This window comes from Aptenodytes forsteri, unplaced genomic scaffold (genome assembly GCF_000699145.1).
Source record: "Aptenodytes forsteri isolate BGI_AS27 unplaced genomic scaffold, ASM69914v1 Scaffold264, whole genome shotgun sequence".
Classification (NCBI taxonomy): domain Eukaryota; kingdom Metazoa; phylum Chordata; class Aves; order Sphenisciformes; family Spheniscidae; genus Aptenodytes; species Aptenodytes forsteri.
In genome coordinates this window covers 912,368-931,455 of record NW_008795936.1, presented here as the reverse complement: position 1 = coordinate 931,455, position 19,088 = coordinate 912,368, and the positions used below count along the sequence as shown (strand labels likewise).

General features: G+C 39.7%; 1 protein-coding gene across 1 annotated transcript in view; it reads left to right on the top strand.

Moving 5' to 3' along the window:
* The window catches only part of IQCA1 (IQ motif containing with AAA domain 1), a gene marked incomplete at its 3' end in the record, with an annotated part of 126,934 nt that overhangs the window by 28,519 nt on the left and 79,327 nt on the right, over positions 1-19,088 (top strand). Inside the window, exons 3-6 of the mRNA XM_019473617.1 lie at positions 374-487; positions 2,707-2,895; positions 3,620-3,691; positions 14,918-15,105. Coding sequence (XP_019329162.1) covers positions 374-487; positions 2,707-2,895; positions 3,620-3,691; positions 14,918-15,105 — 563 coding nt within the window. The remainder of the gene's footprint in view (positions 1-373; positions 488-2,706; positions 2,896-3,619; positions 3,692-14,917; positions 15,106-19,088) is intronic.

Sequence of the window (19,088 nt, the reverse complement as noted above, 5' to 3'; positions counted from 1 at the left end):
TGTTGATAAAAAAAAGAAGCGGGATGATCATACAACCAGAGGTATTCAATTCAGTGGAAATCATGTTTAAATTTCTGGCAACCCTGCCAAATATTTTAACAATTTGATAATATAATTGAGCCATTATAAAAAGAAAGATTTCTGGGCTGCCAGGGTTCAGAAACTGGGTTGATTTATTTGTTTTTGTTGAATTAGGCCTTAAGTAATTGCAAAGTAACAGCTCAGCAGCTGTTACAGAGGTCAAATTCCCCAACACTCCAAAATATTCAACAATCTCAGTCCAATTTAATTGCTTTGTAAAGGTGTTCAATTAATAAGTAATGTGATTTTAATGCAGTTCTAAAAAGCATCTCATGACTATTTCTTCCTCTAGGAAGACATAGAAGTACCTGTCCCAAGGTATTTCATTAAAGAAAAGCTGGAAGTCCTGCAGCAGAGGGAGAAAATCCTTGATCAGGTTTTGTTTAATGCTGGATTGCAAACACAGGTAAGTGTACCACATACCTACATAATAACATGCTTAACTTTTTTAATTTATAGCCACACATGTCTGAACACATGAACCACTGAAGTGAAAAGTACTTTTATAGCAGTTAGGAAGTAAAAGTCTGTTTACAGATAAGGCAACAAATAGGAAGTAACATTAAATTTTCCTAACAATATCCAGTCACATCTTGAGTCTGGTTAAGACTGAAATGAATCGACTCTGCTTTATGTGTGTGAGAGTGTCAGAGAAAGGGCAGCACTTTGGCCAAGTTTAGTAGGTGCTTTATTTGTCTAGCTAACTCTCATTGCATAATTAGTCCTACTGAAATCAAGTTGGGCTTAAGTTTTACTGAACCAGGATTCCTAACTGGAACAGGCAAAACTCAGAGTTCAGGTCAGCACAACTGTTAGTATTCAGTTGTTTATAACCTCTGAACAATGACTGCAGTCTCTTCTGTACAGCTATAGAGCTGCAGCTGCTAGGAGGAGTAGAAAATTAAGTTTTGGCAGAGCAAAAGTCATTATAGAGAAGTACATGAGCGCTCCAGTGAAGACTGTTCTGAATTTGACATACTTTTGACCTTTTTGAAATGGTGCGTTGCCTACAAGCAGTCATTGCTAACCTCCTGAAATAAACAACTGTGCCTGCATGTCTGGATAACTTAGATTCATAGATGTAATAGCCATAAGAGACAGTCCTGATCAGACCACTTAGTCAAACTGCTGCACTGCCCTGACCATTGAATTCTCCACCAGTAATTGTGCTGGTGGGGGTAGTCTGCGTATTGATCCCAGAAAGCAACAGAGGGAAGATTCCCAGGGAAAGAAACAGCACCAGTCAGACAGAGGCAGTCTGCAGAGACAGAGCGCAGGGTCTCTGCTAGATTACTTTAATGGGCAGCTGCAGTCCTCTTGGCCTCCTCAGTAAATCTCTGGGTAAATTCTCTGCTCTTCTAGTGGTCTGATGTTGGTCTGTGGAGATCCTCTGTTTTGGCACATTACATCTTGAAGCTTTTTTTGTTTCCCACGGTTTTGCTCTCACCCCTTTTTAGCATGGCATCCATTACAGATGAGAATATCTGGTGTGCAGCCAGCTCACCTGGGAGCACCAGGCTCTTGCACTTTGAACACTGGCAGGGTCCAGGTCTCCCTTGCTCACCCTCCCAGGATGCCACAAAAGGCACAGGATTCAATAAACATGAATTAAATAATCTCACACAGTATGAGTCCAGTGCCCTGTGCTGCACTTCCCATTCAATCACCGCTGGGATTGCTAGAGGGTTGAAACACTTCTGCATGCATCGTAGCAAGCCATGTACACTCAGGAAATCCTAACTGCTATGTAACAGACCACTGTATTCTTCGGTGTCCATAGCAGTGCTGTTACAAGCAGTCTAACATACATCAAAAACATTGGAATTCATCAGAGGAGTCTGCTCTGCAGATCATTTGTCCTTCTGTGTAATTCTGTTATAGAAAGCCCTGCTGAAAATGTAATATATAGTGAGCTCCACACAATATACATAGAAACATCAAATGTGAACCGTCTCCAATAGGGGGATTAACATCAAGAAGGGAGAATAATTCGGCTTTTCCATGGGGAGCATGAGGGGTTAACAAGAGTTCTCAGGAGTGGGAAGGGGGAGTCCCTTTCTCCAGCTGCAGTGTTCTGATATGTTTTTCCCCAAGCCTCTTCTGTTTGGGCTCAGTTGACCAGCCTGGGCTGGCTCAGAACAGCCTGTCCTTCCATTCAGCAAAAGAGATGGGGTCCCAGCAGCACATCCAGAAACCCATCCCTTCAGAAAAGTAAAAGGAAGGCATTCCATAGCCTAAGAAATTCTCCTTTTAATAGGACAAAGCCCTGTGGTTCTTTATGTCTTTTTTTCTCAAATGGATGAGGAAAGCACGATGCATAAGCCATATAGAGCCATTCCTACTTCCCACTATAGCATCAGGCTTTCCTTGTCACACATCAAGTCAGGTTCACTTTCTCCTAAAGGTCCTCAGAAAAACACATCTCTCAAGATAGCAAACTCCCAAGATATTGCAAGATAGCACTAAGACAGGAGTCTCTGCTGTTTGTGACAGAGATTTTTTTGTCTTAGAAAGTTTCCACAAGAAGTTCATTGGTTGTTTCGTTTGCTAACTGAGGTAAGCAATTAACAAAACATGTAACTAATACTTTGCTTTGTCCATTCCTTTTTGGCTTTGCTGTTGAAGAAATGTGTCAAGGCCATGGCATTTGAAGAAGCCATTAAAATGATCCAGGTTGCAGAACGGGCTCGCCAAGGCCGTCATCGAGCAGCATTCATGAAGCAAATTTACCTGGAAGAGAAGAGAGAAAGACAAACTAAACTTCAGGTCCAGATGGGTCCAAATCCAGATGATGCTGCCACTTGCATTCAAAAGGTGAAATCTCTGATTTAACAACAGTTCCAGCAGAACCAAATGACAATGTTTTGTTTAGAAGAACAGCAGTAGACAGAAATACAGCCTATAGGAGGGGAAGCATTCTGAAATGATAGCTTTCAGGGTGTCTAGCAAGGTAAAATACTTCATTTAAACCACCTAACAAAATGAAACTGGACCCTAGATGTGAGATCAATGGAAACAGTCCTGCACTGGCAATGCAGGATGACTTTATAACCTACACGTTGTTTTTCCATTCTGATTTTTATGACCTCAGTTGCTCTTTCTGGCATCCCTTTGGAATCCAGTGCATCTTGGGGAATTCGTGCCTTTTCCTGTGATCTCCAGGGAAAGAGTTCATTCCATACCTTGAAAAGATGAGAAAGGGAAATCACTGCTAAATTCCAGAAAAAGTACTTGCACATGAACAATTTGGACAATTCAGCCTGATGAGAACAGCAGCTCAGTCTAAATCTTAAGTCTGAACACTTTTTGAAACCTGATAGTGTTTTGTTTAGAAGCTAGATACACCAGTGTGAGCAGATAACAAACCTCAGAATTTGTTTTTAAAAAAAAAGTAGCAGATGGCAACCTGTTAAAGAGTAATAGTTTCAGTTGTATATTGTGCCTTTCCTTCCTTTATTTGTTTTTGCCTGTGTCTGCCACAGTAACGGAAGCTGTAACAAGGCCCATTTATCTCATTAGAGTTTTGTTTACAATTCAGGTTTGGCGTGGATATATCCAGCGCAAGAAAACAGACAAAATGAGAGAAGAGGAAATGATATTTCTGGGGATGGTAAGTAGTGCTGCCTAGAGAATATAAAATGCCACACTGTTTGTTCTTCGGACTTTTGTAATTTAGCAGAAGATGAGAAATTAATTTCTAAGATTCTTCCTATTTTAAAAGGAGTCTCTAAGGAATACAGAACTAAACTGGAATGATAGATGGCACAGAAGTAGCACAATTTATCTTACGCTGCATGCTTTTGTGCTATATGTACAAATTCCAACATATATGGCAGATGTGGAAACAGGCTGTGTAGAATTTGCCCCAGGTTCTAGGGAATTTGACCCAGGCATGGCAGAGCAAAGAAATTTTATTAATCAATTTTTAATTCATAATTCCAAGACACTTGAGCTGCCTTATTCCTGACGTAGAATTAAAGCAGCAAAGTCATCTTCTCCCACCCCTTTGCAAGCCAGTGTCTATGTATGTCGAGTAGAGAAAAGGGACATTAAAACTGCCATATTAATATATCAATATTTCCGTAAGTCCATAAGGAAATAAGCAAAATATTCCTCACGGCATACTGCAAAAGTACAGGGAAATGAACAGCTGTCCACGGTCAGTTAGATTTTGTGGGATGAAAGAAAAAAAATGAAAGTACCCCTTCCAGAAGAAGGGACCTCTTCCTCTCACAATCAGAGAAGGTACATCTCTTCCTCTCACCAGCATCTTCCTTCCTAGCAAGTACCTGAGAAGGAGGATAAACTCTTCGCAGTTGATATTTTCTTTGGCCACCACCAATCCTTTGGGTGCCTTCATTAGGCACTAACAAGTGTCAAGCATCATAACTCTCTTCAACTCCAGCTACAGTAGCACAGCCCTTATACCAAGTTCTAGTGAAGCTGTTTCACAGCACCACGTTACAAAAACATTAATCACTGCTCTGTTTGGTAGGTTTATTTATACCTCCATGTTCTACAGTTCTTAAATGATTAATTTATAAACTAATAATTTAATTTTGAATTAAAACATGCTTTCTGCTTCTCCCAGACAACTTGGATGATTTTCTTACCCAGCAAGGAAATTGTCCTTAGCTATGTTATAGGTTTATGAAAACTAATTGTGCCTGTAGCATACACCTAACAAATGTGTATAATCAGTTAAGAATGACCTCAAAATCTTATCTTTAGGAAGTAACATGTACATTTACCGAAGTTTTGCCGTGTCAAATACAGATAACACCTTATGGATTATTGTCTTTAATATCTGCTGGTCATTAACAGTACATGTAGCCAGCATAGCTAAACAGAGCTTTGGGTGCCGATTCTGCCTCTGTTTAAGACAAAGAAAAGTCCCAGGGATTTTAGCTAGGGCAGACCTAAAATGGTGAATATTTGGGATGTACTGAAAATGAATTAGGAGTTATATCTTTTGCAAAACAAGGGATCATTTCCTATCAAATCCCATGACAGTTTCTATTGAGTCTTAAAACTAGAGTCTTAGGAAGGAAATCTAAGTCTGGTATCAGTTATTGGAGGATTCACAGCCAAGCACTCTTTCCATGGTGGCCGATGGTAGGAGTAACTGATAACTAGGATGTAAATAGCCTAGTTTATGGGGAGGAAATCTATATGATCACAGGGATGAAGGGAATTAAAACCAAACACATGCGTGTATTTGTTTCCCGACCTCCATTTAAGAGCAAGAGAGTTGATGTTTGCAACTCTGCGCTCAGGCTCATTACTCTTTATCAAGTATATAATCAAAGGGTGTAGGGAAAAGAATTGATACCTCTAAAGAAAAAAACCCTGTTCACCTTTCCAGTGTTTTTATATTCCCCATTTGTGTTTCCCTTTCACTTTTCATACTGCATTCCCTTCCACGGTCTCCAAAGGAAGTGAGTGGCAAGCAGGCATTGGTTCACACTGATAGATAGGCAGTGAGCTCCAAAGGTCAAGTCCCTTTGATGTATGATCATGTCAGCCCTCTAAAAAATGACCACAGATCTTCATGTGTAAATATGTTGAATTTGCTTTTCTAATGCTGCACGACTTAGATAAATTAGAAGACCTAGTCATCCATTACTCCAAGTTCATCCCAAAGGAGACTTGACTTTTACTGCAATAAATATAACTTCTCTTATAATTGGAGCTGTTTTTAAAATTCTATGTTATTTTCATATAAAGACTGCTTTGCAAAAAGAGCTGGTCCATTTGAAGTTCTGAATAATGATTTTTTTTTTTTTTTTAAAAATTCAGTTGTGTTGGCCGAAAAAGTATGGAAATACATGCAAAGACCAGGAATCGTCCAGTCTTTTACTTAATTCAGTATTGTTTTCTTTACTGTCTACTTACTTCAGAAAAATTTATGTATCTCTTCTGGAATTTGATTCTGTTTCATCTTTTGTTTGATGACAGAGTTTTTTTTTTTTTTTGAAAAATTCAGTTGTGTTGGCCGAAAAAGTATGGAAATACATGCAAAGACCAGGAATCGTCCAGTCTTTTACTTAATTCAGTATTGTTTTCTTTACTGTCTACTTACTTCAGAAAAATTTATGTATCTCTTCTGGAATTTGATTCTGTTTCATCTTTTGTTTGATGACAGAGTAGAAGCCTATGTTCCAGAGATTGTTCTTGGCTCAAAACTAAAGGCTCATTATTATTATTATTTATTAAAGCTTAATTGCAGAAACAGCATGATTCCCTCAGCACATGTTTTTCTAAATCTCCGATAAATCACAACTTGCAATACCGGTTTAATTTGTAAAGAGAAGCAAGTCTCACTAAGAGCACATATATCTTGATAACTGTATCCTGACCTGTTTCCTGATCTTCCTCACATTGCTGCCACAGTGCTGTTTACTGCCAGCTCCAGCATGACCACCATAACCAATGTTCCAGGCATAGGTCTGTGTTTAAGCCACACCGACCACGCTGATGTTGCAAAAAAAATACATTAAAACATCTTGAAAAAATGCATGTGCTGTCCAAACAAACCTGTATTTCCTTGCACTGACTATTTTACCATTGCAGCCCAATTATAATGTACCATTTTGCCAGTTTTTAAACTAGTACGTAATTCCACTTGTCTGTTTCTGGCATAAGTTCCCCGTCATTAAACACCACAGTTAGAGGTTGCTGTGATTGTTTCATTTTGCTGCAGTGCAAACTAGCTATCAGCCTAGTGTAACTGAATGTGTGAACTGGTTTTTGGCAACTGCTTTGTCTCAGGGTGGTGCAAAACAGTCCAAGCCTAATAATGGATCTACACTCAGCACTCTTGCTAACAGACTCTCCTAACAGGGTGGACCCTGCAGGAAGTTATACTTACAATCTCAGAACACAGGCAACTAGAAAGAGGAAAAGCTGTTTTTAACATAAAATGTTAGGATAAACAGTTTACAATCAGATTGATTTATGGAAGAGTAGGAGGAGCCTAGGAACAAGAAATACAAAAAGACAAGACAAAATCCATCCCAATTTAGGGGCTCAGCCTACTGTTGCAACTTCGAGGCAGGAGTACTCCCAAAGGCCTGGACATCCCCTTGCTCATGTTTTCACTTAACGAGCACAAGTAATCAATCCCATTGGAGCCAAGTGCACTACACGCTTAAACAATTTATAGGACTGAGCCCTGCCTGCTTTGGACATGCATACATGTAAACACCTTCTTATCTCACAGATACATCTATTGGTTTACAGTTACACAGCTCTCACTGCTCTATTCCGTAATTTCAGCCCTCACCAAAGAGTTAGTGGCACAACACATGCCGATCTATGATTTTCTCACATAGTATTTCCACCGTTCTTCCTTCTTCTATATCCTTTTCACATGAAAGGATCTATGTGGTCTTAAATAAACACACTGTTCTCTCCTTCTTACTTCTTTTAAACATACTCTAATTTAGGCACGTTGTCTTGGATAATGCTTTTATTTATATCTGAGAAAACAGTCTGCCAAACATTCTGTGTTCTTTGAATTCCTGATAAATATAATTCATTTCATCCAGTCAGAAAAAAAACTAGCATTTCCCAGAATAGCCTTCTGTGTAAACATTAGACTATGACTAAATAAATATTATATTGGATTTAACAAATTGCAAACTCCATAAGTAAGTGAAGTTTAAAATATTTCTTCAGCTCTTCAAAGTGGGCAGTTACAGTAGTGGTATACACCAGGCCTGTTTTTAGCAAGCATAAGATTAAAGTTACTTTTGTTTTACTTGCAACCTAGATGACATTAGATGTCAGCACAAAGTTATATGTTATTTCACCAGGCATACATATACATCTAAACAGTGATAACTAATCTGTCCTGTTTTCAATAAAAATTTTAAACCTGCTTATTTTTGAAATAGAAAGACGCTGGGAAGCAAGAAGCCCGCTAAATAATTTGGCTTTCATTGGCTGGAGTCACACTAACAATTAAATCACTGCCTTTCAGAGTCCAAAACATACTTGCCATTTTTAGTAGAATTTTGACAGCATGCCCAGGTGTAATATCGGAAATAAACATAACCAAAATTATATAAACTTATATGGTCATGAATATAAATGTTTTCTTCACTTGAAATTTTATTTCATCTTATTGAAGTGTTGCATGTCAATTTTTTTTTATATATAACACATAAATCTGTAAAACGGACATTTTCAATATTTTTCTAAGAAGGCCTCTTACTACAAATGCTTTGTTTGAATGCATATGACAATTACTTTAATTGGCAAAGCCATTGAAGTGAATCATATAGTAGGGAAGCTTTAATGAATGCAATATATTTCGCTTAGTTGTTCCTTTTTTGTGCCTAATTTAGGAATTCAGCCATATAATTGATGTGACTATCACCATTTGTGTACCATGGAACCTATGAATACAATCTTCATAAGACAAGAGACATCATTAAAATACATTCTTCCTGCAGCCAGACAAAGTACATTGAGGAAATGAGAAAGCAAGAACGTGGCTAACTCCGATATCAAACTTTTAAAAGAGAACTTGGATCACCATTTAAAATTCAGTAGAACAGTCATGAGTAAAGAACAGGACCTCAGTTGCTTAGGTGGTAAATTCCTTTAGTCTGCTAGTGAGGAGTTACTTGACCGTGTAAGTCCAGATGTAAGAAAATCTCACTTTCACTACTGGTGAAAATAAATTCCCATTAAAAATACTTACTTTCCTTAGGAAATAAAGCCCTTCAGAGAAGCAAGCTATCCTACTTCTGAAAATGAGCAAACTACTACATCTATCAAAAGATTACAATTATGGACAATACTGTCTGTAGCAGAACATTTACTGAAGAAGTCCCATAAAACCATTCAGTGTGTGTTTCGGCTGTGCTGTTTCAGGTCAAAGAAAAGAAGTTGTCCTAAATTAACTACCCAGTAATAAAAACTGCAGTAAATCTACCTTTCAGGCATACTATGAACGTTAGCCTTAAAACGTGAAGTAAAATGAAATGTATTTATTTCATTGAAATGAAGACTATCTTTCCTTGTAAGTGTAGTCGTAATGGAACAATTGAAGAGCAGTTAGTTCCACAGCATGGGGCCTCCTATATGTAGAACTGTAGCCTTAAGCATGTTCAGCCAGCCTGCACACCTCTAAGTGTTTTATAATGAACAATAAAGCAGTCTGTGTTGGAAAGAGCTGTTGAGCTGACTAAGCAGAAAGGCAGGCTTTTCAAGCTAGGAAAAAGTGATCTACGCAATTGAGTTCTGAAGTCGTAAAGGGAAAACGTACAGAGACTTTCATCACATTGGCTTACCTGGGAGTGCAGGGAACTTCTTCCTTCCTTCTGCTGGTGGGTCTTCCACTTTCATAAAACCTAAATTCACATTGGGGAGGATAGGCAGAGAAGGAGCTAAGAACAGAAGAATCAAACTGAGGTCTCATCAGCATACTTGTGACTGATGAGTTGGAATAAAATTCTCTTTTAGACAAATGTCCATTTTGCCTTATTAATTTAAACAAGGATTTTAAAGACAAAGCCCATCAAACATTAGATAAGCATTTTAAGTTAATGGACCATGTAGTCCTATTTTCCCACAAAATCAGGAATCTTCATATTATGTCCTATTTTTACAGCAACATCAATTATTAATATGTATACTTTTGCTGACAGAGGACCACACTAAAAATGTGAGTTTCGTTATCCAGTTCTGGGTCATTAACTGTGAAAAGCTTGTAAATATAATGGTTTATTCACATGGGAAGCCTTCATTAAGATGCATTATTCTACAACTGATGTGGCAGCATTGCATTATCAAGTTCACTGTCTCCATCTAATATTTGTAATTTGTTTCTAAATGAGTTGCTGTTTGTAGGGCAAGTTAACAAATTTGAATTTCACATGGCCAAAGAAATTTCTTAAAGATGGGAAAATGCTTCTTCCCCCAAGGAAAAGCTATTTATTAGTGTCTTACTGTAGAATGCCTCCCTTTGATTCAAAAGCAGAAACATTAGAGATGCCAAGAGAAGTGATGTTAGAAATAAATTGGCTTTTGTCTTCCTTAAAGTGCACATTAAGTATAGAGGGCTATAAAAGCAGCACTCATCATATCATCTCAGTATAACTGTTTAGAGCTCCAGAACAAGAATTTGGGCACATGGAGAGTTGATCTATGATACTAGAAGGCACAGGTCAAAGACCAGCCAGCAGGAAGGCATTCCTGCTGGAGCTGTTTGAAACCATCCTCTCACACTAACCATCTGTCTTGGCACTCTTTCTGCCATTTCAGTACCTATTTTCTTTTGCATCCTCAGATGGCCAAACCTTTTTCAGGCATACTTTCTTCTGAAGTCACTCCTTGACAAGAGAACACAAACTCCACCAGGGCTGTCATATAGACGCTGTCTCTGAAGACCCAAGACTGCCTCCACACTCAACTTTTACCTAGTTCACCCCTCCTCACTTTCTACCTATGCTCTGCCAACCAATTCCTTTTCTTGATCGTTCACACCCCTTAGTACACTTAGATCAGTTCTTATAGGCCAAGGAAGCAGTTTTTAAGATAGTCTCCATTTCACTTGTTAGCCCACGTACACATAAGCTCTTTTGATATTTCGTCATTGTTTCCTCATGTCTTCCTCAAGTCCAATTCATTTTTTGTTGATGTAACTGCATTGATGTCAAAGTAATAGAATGCAAAGTCAGGCCAGCTGTACATTCACCTGTAATGTTTTACTTAAAAACTTTTTACTTAAAAGTCAAATAACCTTGGCATGATTTCCTCACTGCTGTTCAGTGCTTGCCTCCTCCCCCAGAACAGAAGCCAGCCTTCAGTTCCTGACATGCATCAGCCTCCTGGTCTTCACTCAAACAGGGCGCGCTGCGTATGTTCCACATTAGACGGCCACAAATCCTTCAGGACTCATTTATCACAGCCAGCTCTGCTCTTCATTTCATACTCTCCCTTGCACATCTGAGCCGGAGCGTGTTATTGCCAAAGCTTTTGCACTACAGGAGGAGCCCTGGTTTGGCAACTGTCTGTCCACCACTAGGCTAACTTCAAAGGATGTCATTTGTTATTAACGTATCTCCCTGCTACTCATCGCAACAGTTTGCCTGGCAGCGCCAACTCCCGCTCAGATCGAGCGTCTTTTTGTACCTGCCATGTCATCCTATCTTCTTGGCTCCTCTGCAACGCCTACCCTCCACCCCAGCTTATCTGGCCATCTAGGTCTGAGCCAGCTCTGCTTTCCCAGCAATGGAAGCAATTAAGCAACAGCACATTTCACATCAGCAATAGCCTTTTCCTTCATGTAAATAAACCCTTTTCCACATACCTTAATTTAGAAAATATTAATAACAAAAAATCGATAGGATTGGAAAAAAGACAGTTAAATGAGCATATAGTCTTACCAGCTTTCCCTTTCTCTTTCATTCCTTTCTTTAGTGGGTTACTGAAGGTGGGTAGCTGGACTTTTGTTGGTAGAAGTGGTTCCTGTTTCTTTTCTTGTAGTAAAACAGTCTTTGGAAAAGAAAATGAAAAAAACATGAAGGACAAATACAACAGAGCTTCTTTTCATAAGCCGTTCTACAAGGTTATGCCTGTACTTCAGCCTTAGGGCTTTGAGTACAGCTCAAACTAGTATCAGCAGTTAGATTGATAACTGTATGGTGGCTCAGACAGGTAGCTGCACAAATATTTACTCAGGGCTTGGCTGCGTTTTGCAGACCAGACCATGTTCTGCAGCCCTGTTGCTATCAGCATCTGAGCCAGCTAGGTTAGAGCTACCTGGACTGTGTCCACATCAGCTTCATGACTCTGGACTCAAGTGTAGGTATGGTCTGTATTAAATCACTTAGAGATAAGAATCTCCTACTTCTGGTCTTGCTCACGTGGGCACGTTCTTGCCAGTTCAAACAGTTCTTACCTTGTCTGGCTTTGGTACATGATGAAAGATATGCTGATAGTAAATTTGCAGTGACAAGTAGCTGGTCACCAAAGGCTCCCTCAGAACTCAGTGGAGAGCAGTTCAGAGGAGGAGCTGAACAGAGGAAAGGTTCGGAGATGGTGAAGAGGAGCTCTCCTATCTGTGCTGCTGCACAGGCCATCCTGCTCTCCACGTTGTTCTGGTCCCATGCTCACGCACCGCTTCCCTTGCTATGGCTCTGGCCCTCAGCTGCCTCCTTAGCTGGCTGATTCACCTTCTTATACCAGGAGATAATTAACCTGATGAGGTGGGAGGGGGAGAAAAAGATAAAAGGGGTTATTTTCCACTTCTTAGAGAGCTGAACTGGTTCACCACACAGGGTGAGGTGAGTGCCAGAGCCTGTACAGGAGAAGGGAGCAGTGGAGGGGGAACTGCCCCATCCCAGCACCAATAAGCTGTTCATCTGGTGAGTTCTCTCACAACATTTCACCCTTAAACATTCAGCTGCATCCTGTAGAGGAGCCTGTCTTCTTGCATCAGCTGCAGATCAGCCTCACTGAAGCTGGAGATATCCTTGTGCCCATCACACCGGAGTTGCCTAGGCTTGAATATGGATTCTGTTGCTTCCCAAAGGAGATGGGAGGGGAGGCCTTCTGCCCACCCAGTAGGACATCTTCAGCATTCACAACTACCTTTGCTCATGGAAATACTTGTTCAGTCCCTTTCTTGTGCTCCCCAAATTTATTTCCCTTATCCCTTTTCACATATCTTCAGCAGGAAACACTGGAAAATATATTTCTAAATTAAACAGCCCCTCCCCAGCTTCCCCTGGTGAGCATCTAGTTAGGAAATCTAGTAGGTCCTCTGTGTGTAACACAGTGTTTGTTCAGACTCTGCTATGACATATACAAAGACATGGAAGAGTTGTGTTGGCTCAAAGCTGGCTCATCCTTTCAGTAGCAGCCCTGCTACCAATACCTCTAGGCAGTAGTAACTCTGATGGGAACTTCTCAGAAAAACAGTCCCTTGAGCATTACTGTAGTGAAGCAAAAGTTGAGTGGGAAACTGCCTGAGGGAAATGGATCTTGTTTCTAGATCTCAATCTGGGAAGCAAGCCTCATGGGTCCTCCTCTGGTTTCCAAATGAGCCTTGAGAAAGCATCATCACATCTGGCTATTCTGAGGTTCATTTAATATTAGTAAGGCAGACAACGGTGAAATCCAGGTGAAATACAAATAGTGTTAATATTAGCTGTGCCATACTTAAAAATAGGTCCTGGTGAAGGTGAAGATTGGAAACACTTGACTTCTATTGAAACTGAAACATGAGTGAAGGTATCATCTCAGGGTGAAAGACAACATTTGGGGTCATATATTCAGGAAGAGAGCATGTGCAGCCACCTTTCAAAAGCATGCTGCTCTTGTTTCCTCCTGAGTATTTTCTCACTGGTGTCCTTGACCAATTCTTTTGCATAGTGCAAGTCACACATTGCAGATGCAGGGAAGGCAGTAAATTGCTTTCCTAAACAGGGCCTCTGCGCTTACTTTGGATAGCGTGCAGTCCCGCTGTGTACTTTCTGAAACCAAATTTGCTTGGCACTTGTTAGTGATTTTTGGAACCTGGTCGAAGCATGGAAAAACACCAAATAACAGATCTTAAATATAAGCTGTCCAAACCTTTGATAGAAGCTTTTTTGTCTTTGCGGGAGACCTCTGGAATTAGGACTTGGAGCACACTAGAAAATACATCACCAGAGCAAGGAGAATGTATTACTAAATTAGTCTGAGATGTGCTGATTTAAGGACAATTCTATACATTTTGAAGATGGAAGGCCAGAGCAGAATAGCGTAGGGTTTTTTTCATGCAAACCAACAGTCCTATGCTTTTGTTCACATATGCTGCCACCTATATGTCAGTCACTAACTTTGAAGTGTAAAACACCATATTACAAAAACAGATTATCATATTTTCTCCTCTTTTTCCATTCTTAAGTTTGACGTACACTATCAGACAATTACTACTTCCCCAAGTATGTGGGGAAAATATTTTGTTCTAGAATTGCAAAAAAACCAAAGCTAATTTACAAGTTAATTTTTAAAATATACTTTTCTCTACACTTACAAGGTAGTAATAGCTTGTAAAACACTGGGAACATCTTAACTTTATCAACCATTGCAAACTAAAAATGCAAAGTTTCAGACCACCCACACAGATGGTATTTTTTTATGCTTCTGTATTTGCATACCAGAAAGACTTTCATTTTTCTCTCTCAAAGTACACATGTAAAATCAATCACAAAGCAGAAATTATTGTAAGACTTTAAACTGGCTTAGAAGTCCCTCTTGCCAAGGTTATCAAATCATGGGAAACTTGGGGAGCTATGATTTTTATTACAGTGTTTGGGGGTTTGTTTATTCTTTTGTTGTTGTTGTTCCTCAAGGGAAGTTAATTTCCTACAGGAGTATGACCAGCTGCAACAAAATACCAGGAAACCACTGACCAAGTAGTGCATATGAAAATTTAAGTGAACAAACTAAAAACAATACTGGCTAATTAAAAAGTACCAATGGGAAGTCCAAACATTTGAAAATTCAATTAAAAAAATCTCTGGCACCCTTCTGACATGGATAAAGTTGGCATTTACAGAACAGCAGCTTTCTCACCTGTCTCATTGAGATCCCAGGATCCCACGCTGGAAGGGTTGTTTTTGTACATTGCAATGTTGTTAATTAATGCTGAAACACTAACAATAGACCATTGTGTGCATCCAGGCGCTTTTTATGAGCACGGGGTTTTTTCCTGGCTTCCCGCAAATAAATTAAGGCTTAAGCTCGGATTCACTGTCAACCTGGCATTCCAGTTTATATTAAGTTTCTTTTAATTTGTACCTTTTTTTTTTTTTCCTCCTCTTGTCGTTTTTAGAGCCTACCTCCTCACTTAAAGGCAATGAGTATTTCACAGATGCATACTGGGCAAATGAATGCCCTGCAAGGTGAGGTCCAGGAGAGGCACAAGGAAGTATTCATCAAGGACAAGCTGAGAGAAACGGAGGGGCTTGACATCAAGGAAACTCTCCAGGATCAGATTGGCCAGTGTTTCATCGAGTGCCGGTGAGCAGAGATAAACACTTGCCCCTTAATAAGTCCGTTAGCCCCGAGGAGCCTGATTTTGCAGTTCTTGCAAATTGCAAAATCCATCTTTGGATTTTGGTGATCCCAGTTCCAGCTGCAGAACTAAGTTCCTGAACAGAAGGACTCCTAATTGAGGAAACCAGAATAGTGCATCACTCCTTGAACAGTCCAGCAGGGATCAGAGGTGCACCTTGAAAGACTGACTGCAGAATCAGATCCACAGAGATCAAAATGGGGACACATTCAGATTGCATATTAGCTTGGGCTCCGGCTTTGTAATTATAAGAAGCCTACTTAAACTTTAGGCACACTAACTTTTTTCCACTGTCTGAATACCTACATAAGGTTTAAGAGAGAGAACGCAGTCTTCCATGAGATAGAAGTATAATTATTTGCTATAGCAAATCACATCACGTCACTGGTACTGCAATCCAGGTGGCCTGCTGCTGGTATCATCCAGCAGCCAATATGAATCTGAAGTACTTTCGTACTTGAGGCCTGACCTTCAAGACACTCCTCCAAATGTAACTTTACTTAAGTAGTGCTGCTGATCTCAGTGAAACTTCACGTCTCAGTAGAGTTAAGCACGTACTTACACATTTTTAAACTGAGTGCTGACACCTATAGTTCTCACAGGAAGTTTACTTTAGCTGAAGAAGTTTTGAGACTGGCAATTTTAATATGGCAATACTGTAAAGCCTTGTACTAAGGAATATAGGCTGGTTTTATGATACAGATAATTTTTTCCAGGATTTACCCCATCCAGTGGGTTAGTGAGTAAAAGTAAATTGGGAAGCGGTGCCCAAAAGTTCCAGGATTTAGCAGCAAGGTTCCAGCTGCTCTGCATAAAACGGCTGTGCAAAAACACTTCCAGGGTTTTTGTGTCTTGAGCTGCTTGGTGATGTTACAAAGCTTGTATTTGTCTTGTGGACTAGTGTCATGTCCATTAATCATTCAGCGTTTTTTCAGTGTACTGGACCTGCCTTCAGGATGCAGTTTCCAGTTGGAAACACAAATGTATTCTGATGAAATCCTACTCTATCTATTCCTTGACTACTTTAATCAGGTTTTGGTAGCTATACGACAGCGTAGTGTTTGTTTAAAAAAAAAAAAGCAAAACCAGCACTCTCACAGGTCTGCCACAATCTATTTCTCTTCTTTCTTGTACTTTTGCCTTTTATAGACACTCAAGACTCTAGTATATTTTCAGCCCATCTAGCTCTCCTTTAGAAAGAACTGTTCGTTTTACAAACCTCAGTTATTACAAAGCACTTCCCCATTCCCTAAATCAACCCTGTTCCTAGGGCCAGTCTGCACACTTCTTGAGCTGCCATTTCCTGCCGCTCCCCACAACTCCCAGCATATTCTGAGGTACAGAAAGATCTTATTTCCTTTGCTTAATATTATTCATATAATAGTAATTCTCTAACATAGGTCAATCGTGTCCAATTAACTTGACTCTAGAGCTTGAGGAGAACTAACTGAAATACTGCGTGAACCATAACAATGTTTCTATAGGAGATTAGCAGAGAATAGCAGTCTCCCAGAGAATAAGGCTGAGCCATAAACCTCTTTAAAGGCATTAATGAGACATTATTAAAAGTAAAATCCATTCCATGGAGACACTTAACAGTCAAGCCAACCAAGAGCCTAACCAATCCAAAGGATCGTTTGGAGGAAGCCGAAGCCATCGCTCGACCAAGGGAGGTGGAGAGGAATGGCTGAGTGAGCAGTTCATCAAAGCCCTTACTACCTAATGTATAAGTGACCCCAGTCTCACGTATCTATGAAATACTCTGAAGATGTCAGGTGGAGTGTAAATGCTGAGCTTTCTTATTCAGTAGCCCTTACAAGTGAAATGGGACCTTGTTGCTACATTTGTATCCCAGATGTGCCCAGGGGCCCAACTTTAGGTGAGACTTCAAGGCTACAGGCAGACACAGTCAGAATCCCAGCATATAAATATGTGATTAAACAAGCTATAAGGAGTTCTTTAGCTAACCCGTAAGTTGTCTGGTCTGATCTAGTCTGGTTAGGTAGCCTTGAATCTCCTCTAGACTTGAAAATTAACAAAGATTAAAGCAGATGTTTGAATATAAGCACCACATTAACTGATCTTGGATAGCTCTATGGATATGCTTTTCCCAAGCGAGCGATTATATTAAATGGGACTAAGATATACCTACAGAGTTAATCAATGACACCACTGCTTATAGATAAGCCTTTAGTCAGACATGTTGTTCTGCTGCAGCTGAGAGACTGAGAAAACAGCTCCCCTCCAACCTTGTAGGATAACCACAGACAGAGCTGCTTCTCTACCCACCCAAAACAATCTGATATTAAAAAAAATTAACCAAAAAAGCAATTTTAAGCTAAGTTAGACCATTTTGATAGAGCACAGTTAAAGAAGTGCTGCATGTGCAGTTATGTGGTGTGCCTGAGTGCAGGGTCACCTCTGATGGCAGAGGGGCAGCGACAGACTTGGTGCTGGCAGAGCAGTGTGTTTGATCATACTCCCTGTTACTTTCTTTTAAAACTAACTGTCCGGCATCAGCTCTAAAAATCAGTAAGGCACATTTCAGCCAAGACTAGACAGATCTCATTGATAAAAGCTATTCTGGTGATTTAGCAGTGTGATAGATAAAATCCTACCCCCAGTGAAGCCAGTGAGAGAGCTGCCATCAGCTTCAGCAAAGGCTAGACCATCACCCAATATTTTAGTTCATTTGAATCTGGCTGAGTGATGCAGTGATTTACGGGACTGAGAGGGGTCAGAGTGAGCTGCCTGCCATCCTGCTCTTCACAGGAAGCCTCTATTTATGTGACCGAAATAATTCTCCCTGCAGACATATTCACTTGCATCCAAAACAGGTAAAAAAAGATTTCTACACATGTGGAGCATGTATGTCACACAGAGCCAAGCTTTCTGTGTGGTGCATGCCAGCGACACTGCAGAACTAGCAGGAGTTGTGTCCTGCTTCTGCCTGGCCTGCTGAACAGTGGCCAGATCTGAAGTGCCAAGGTTTACATTAATTATTACCTGCCAGGCTATATTTTGGCTCTCCACTAAGCCAGTCTATGAGATCAACAGCTAAATGTAGCTTTATAAATTATTTTTTAACTAGGCTTTTTGACAGAGTTTACCATTTTCCATAGTCTATTAAATAAACAGATAGCTAAAGGGGAACAAAGATTCTTTTGAATAAATTTTGCTGTATGTACTAAAAAAATAAACCCAAACTTCAGTATTTTATCCTTCAATTGGAAAAGGATGTGATAGGAAATATAATTAGCAGGTATTGTCTTTCAGCACAGCTGCTATTAGATTACAAAAGCAATAAGCACATATTCAATTTCTCCACTTGTAAGAACTGCTATAAATATTTACCACTTTCTCTGCACAAGGGAACAGGCATAGCTTCAGTCAATTCAAGACCCAAAACAGCTTCTTATGAAGATAGGTTCTAAAAAAGCAAAATAAAGCAAAACCCAAAGGAACAGATTAAATGAAAGCGTTCCAGTTGCTTATAGCAATCCTACTGCAGAGAAGACAAAATATTTTTGATATAACACTGTGCATTTCACAGCCTTACCATCCATCATTCTGTTTCTGTATTGACTTCGGTGGAGCTGTTCTTATTTGGCTCGCACACTATTCACATAAAGCTTTCTAGATTTCTATTTGGCCTTGTCCCTATGCACCATACTAGAAAAGATAGATAATATTTTTTTGAAAGCTTTTTTAAAAAAGCATCATGCTGTATACCTACAGGCCTCCCTTTTTTTTCAAGATAGCTATATGATTCGTAGAACAGGAGTACAAGTGTTCCAAAATTAACAGTTGCTATGATTATATACATCTGAGTCTGGATTTTAATCACTTGACTCACAAAGATTCCAGCCATTACATTAATAACAGAGTTTCATATTAAAAAATAGCAGTTGCATAGCTGCATTTTTAG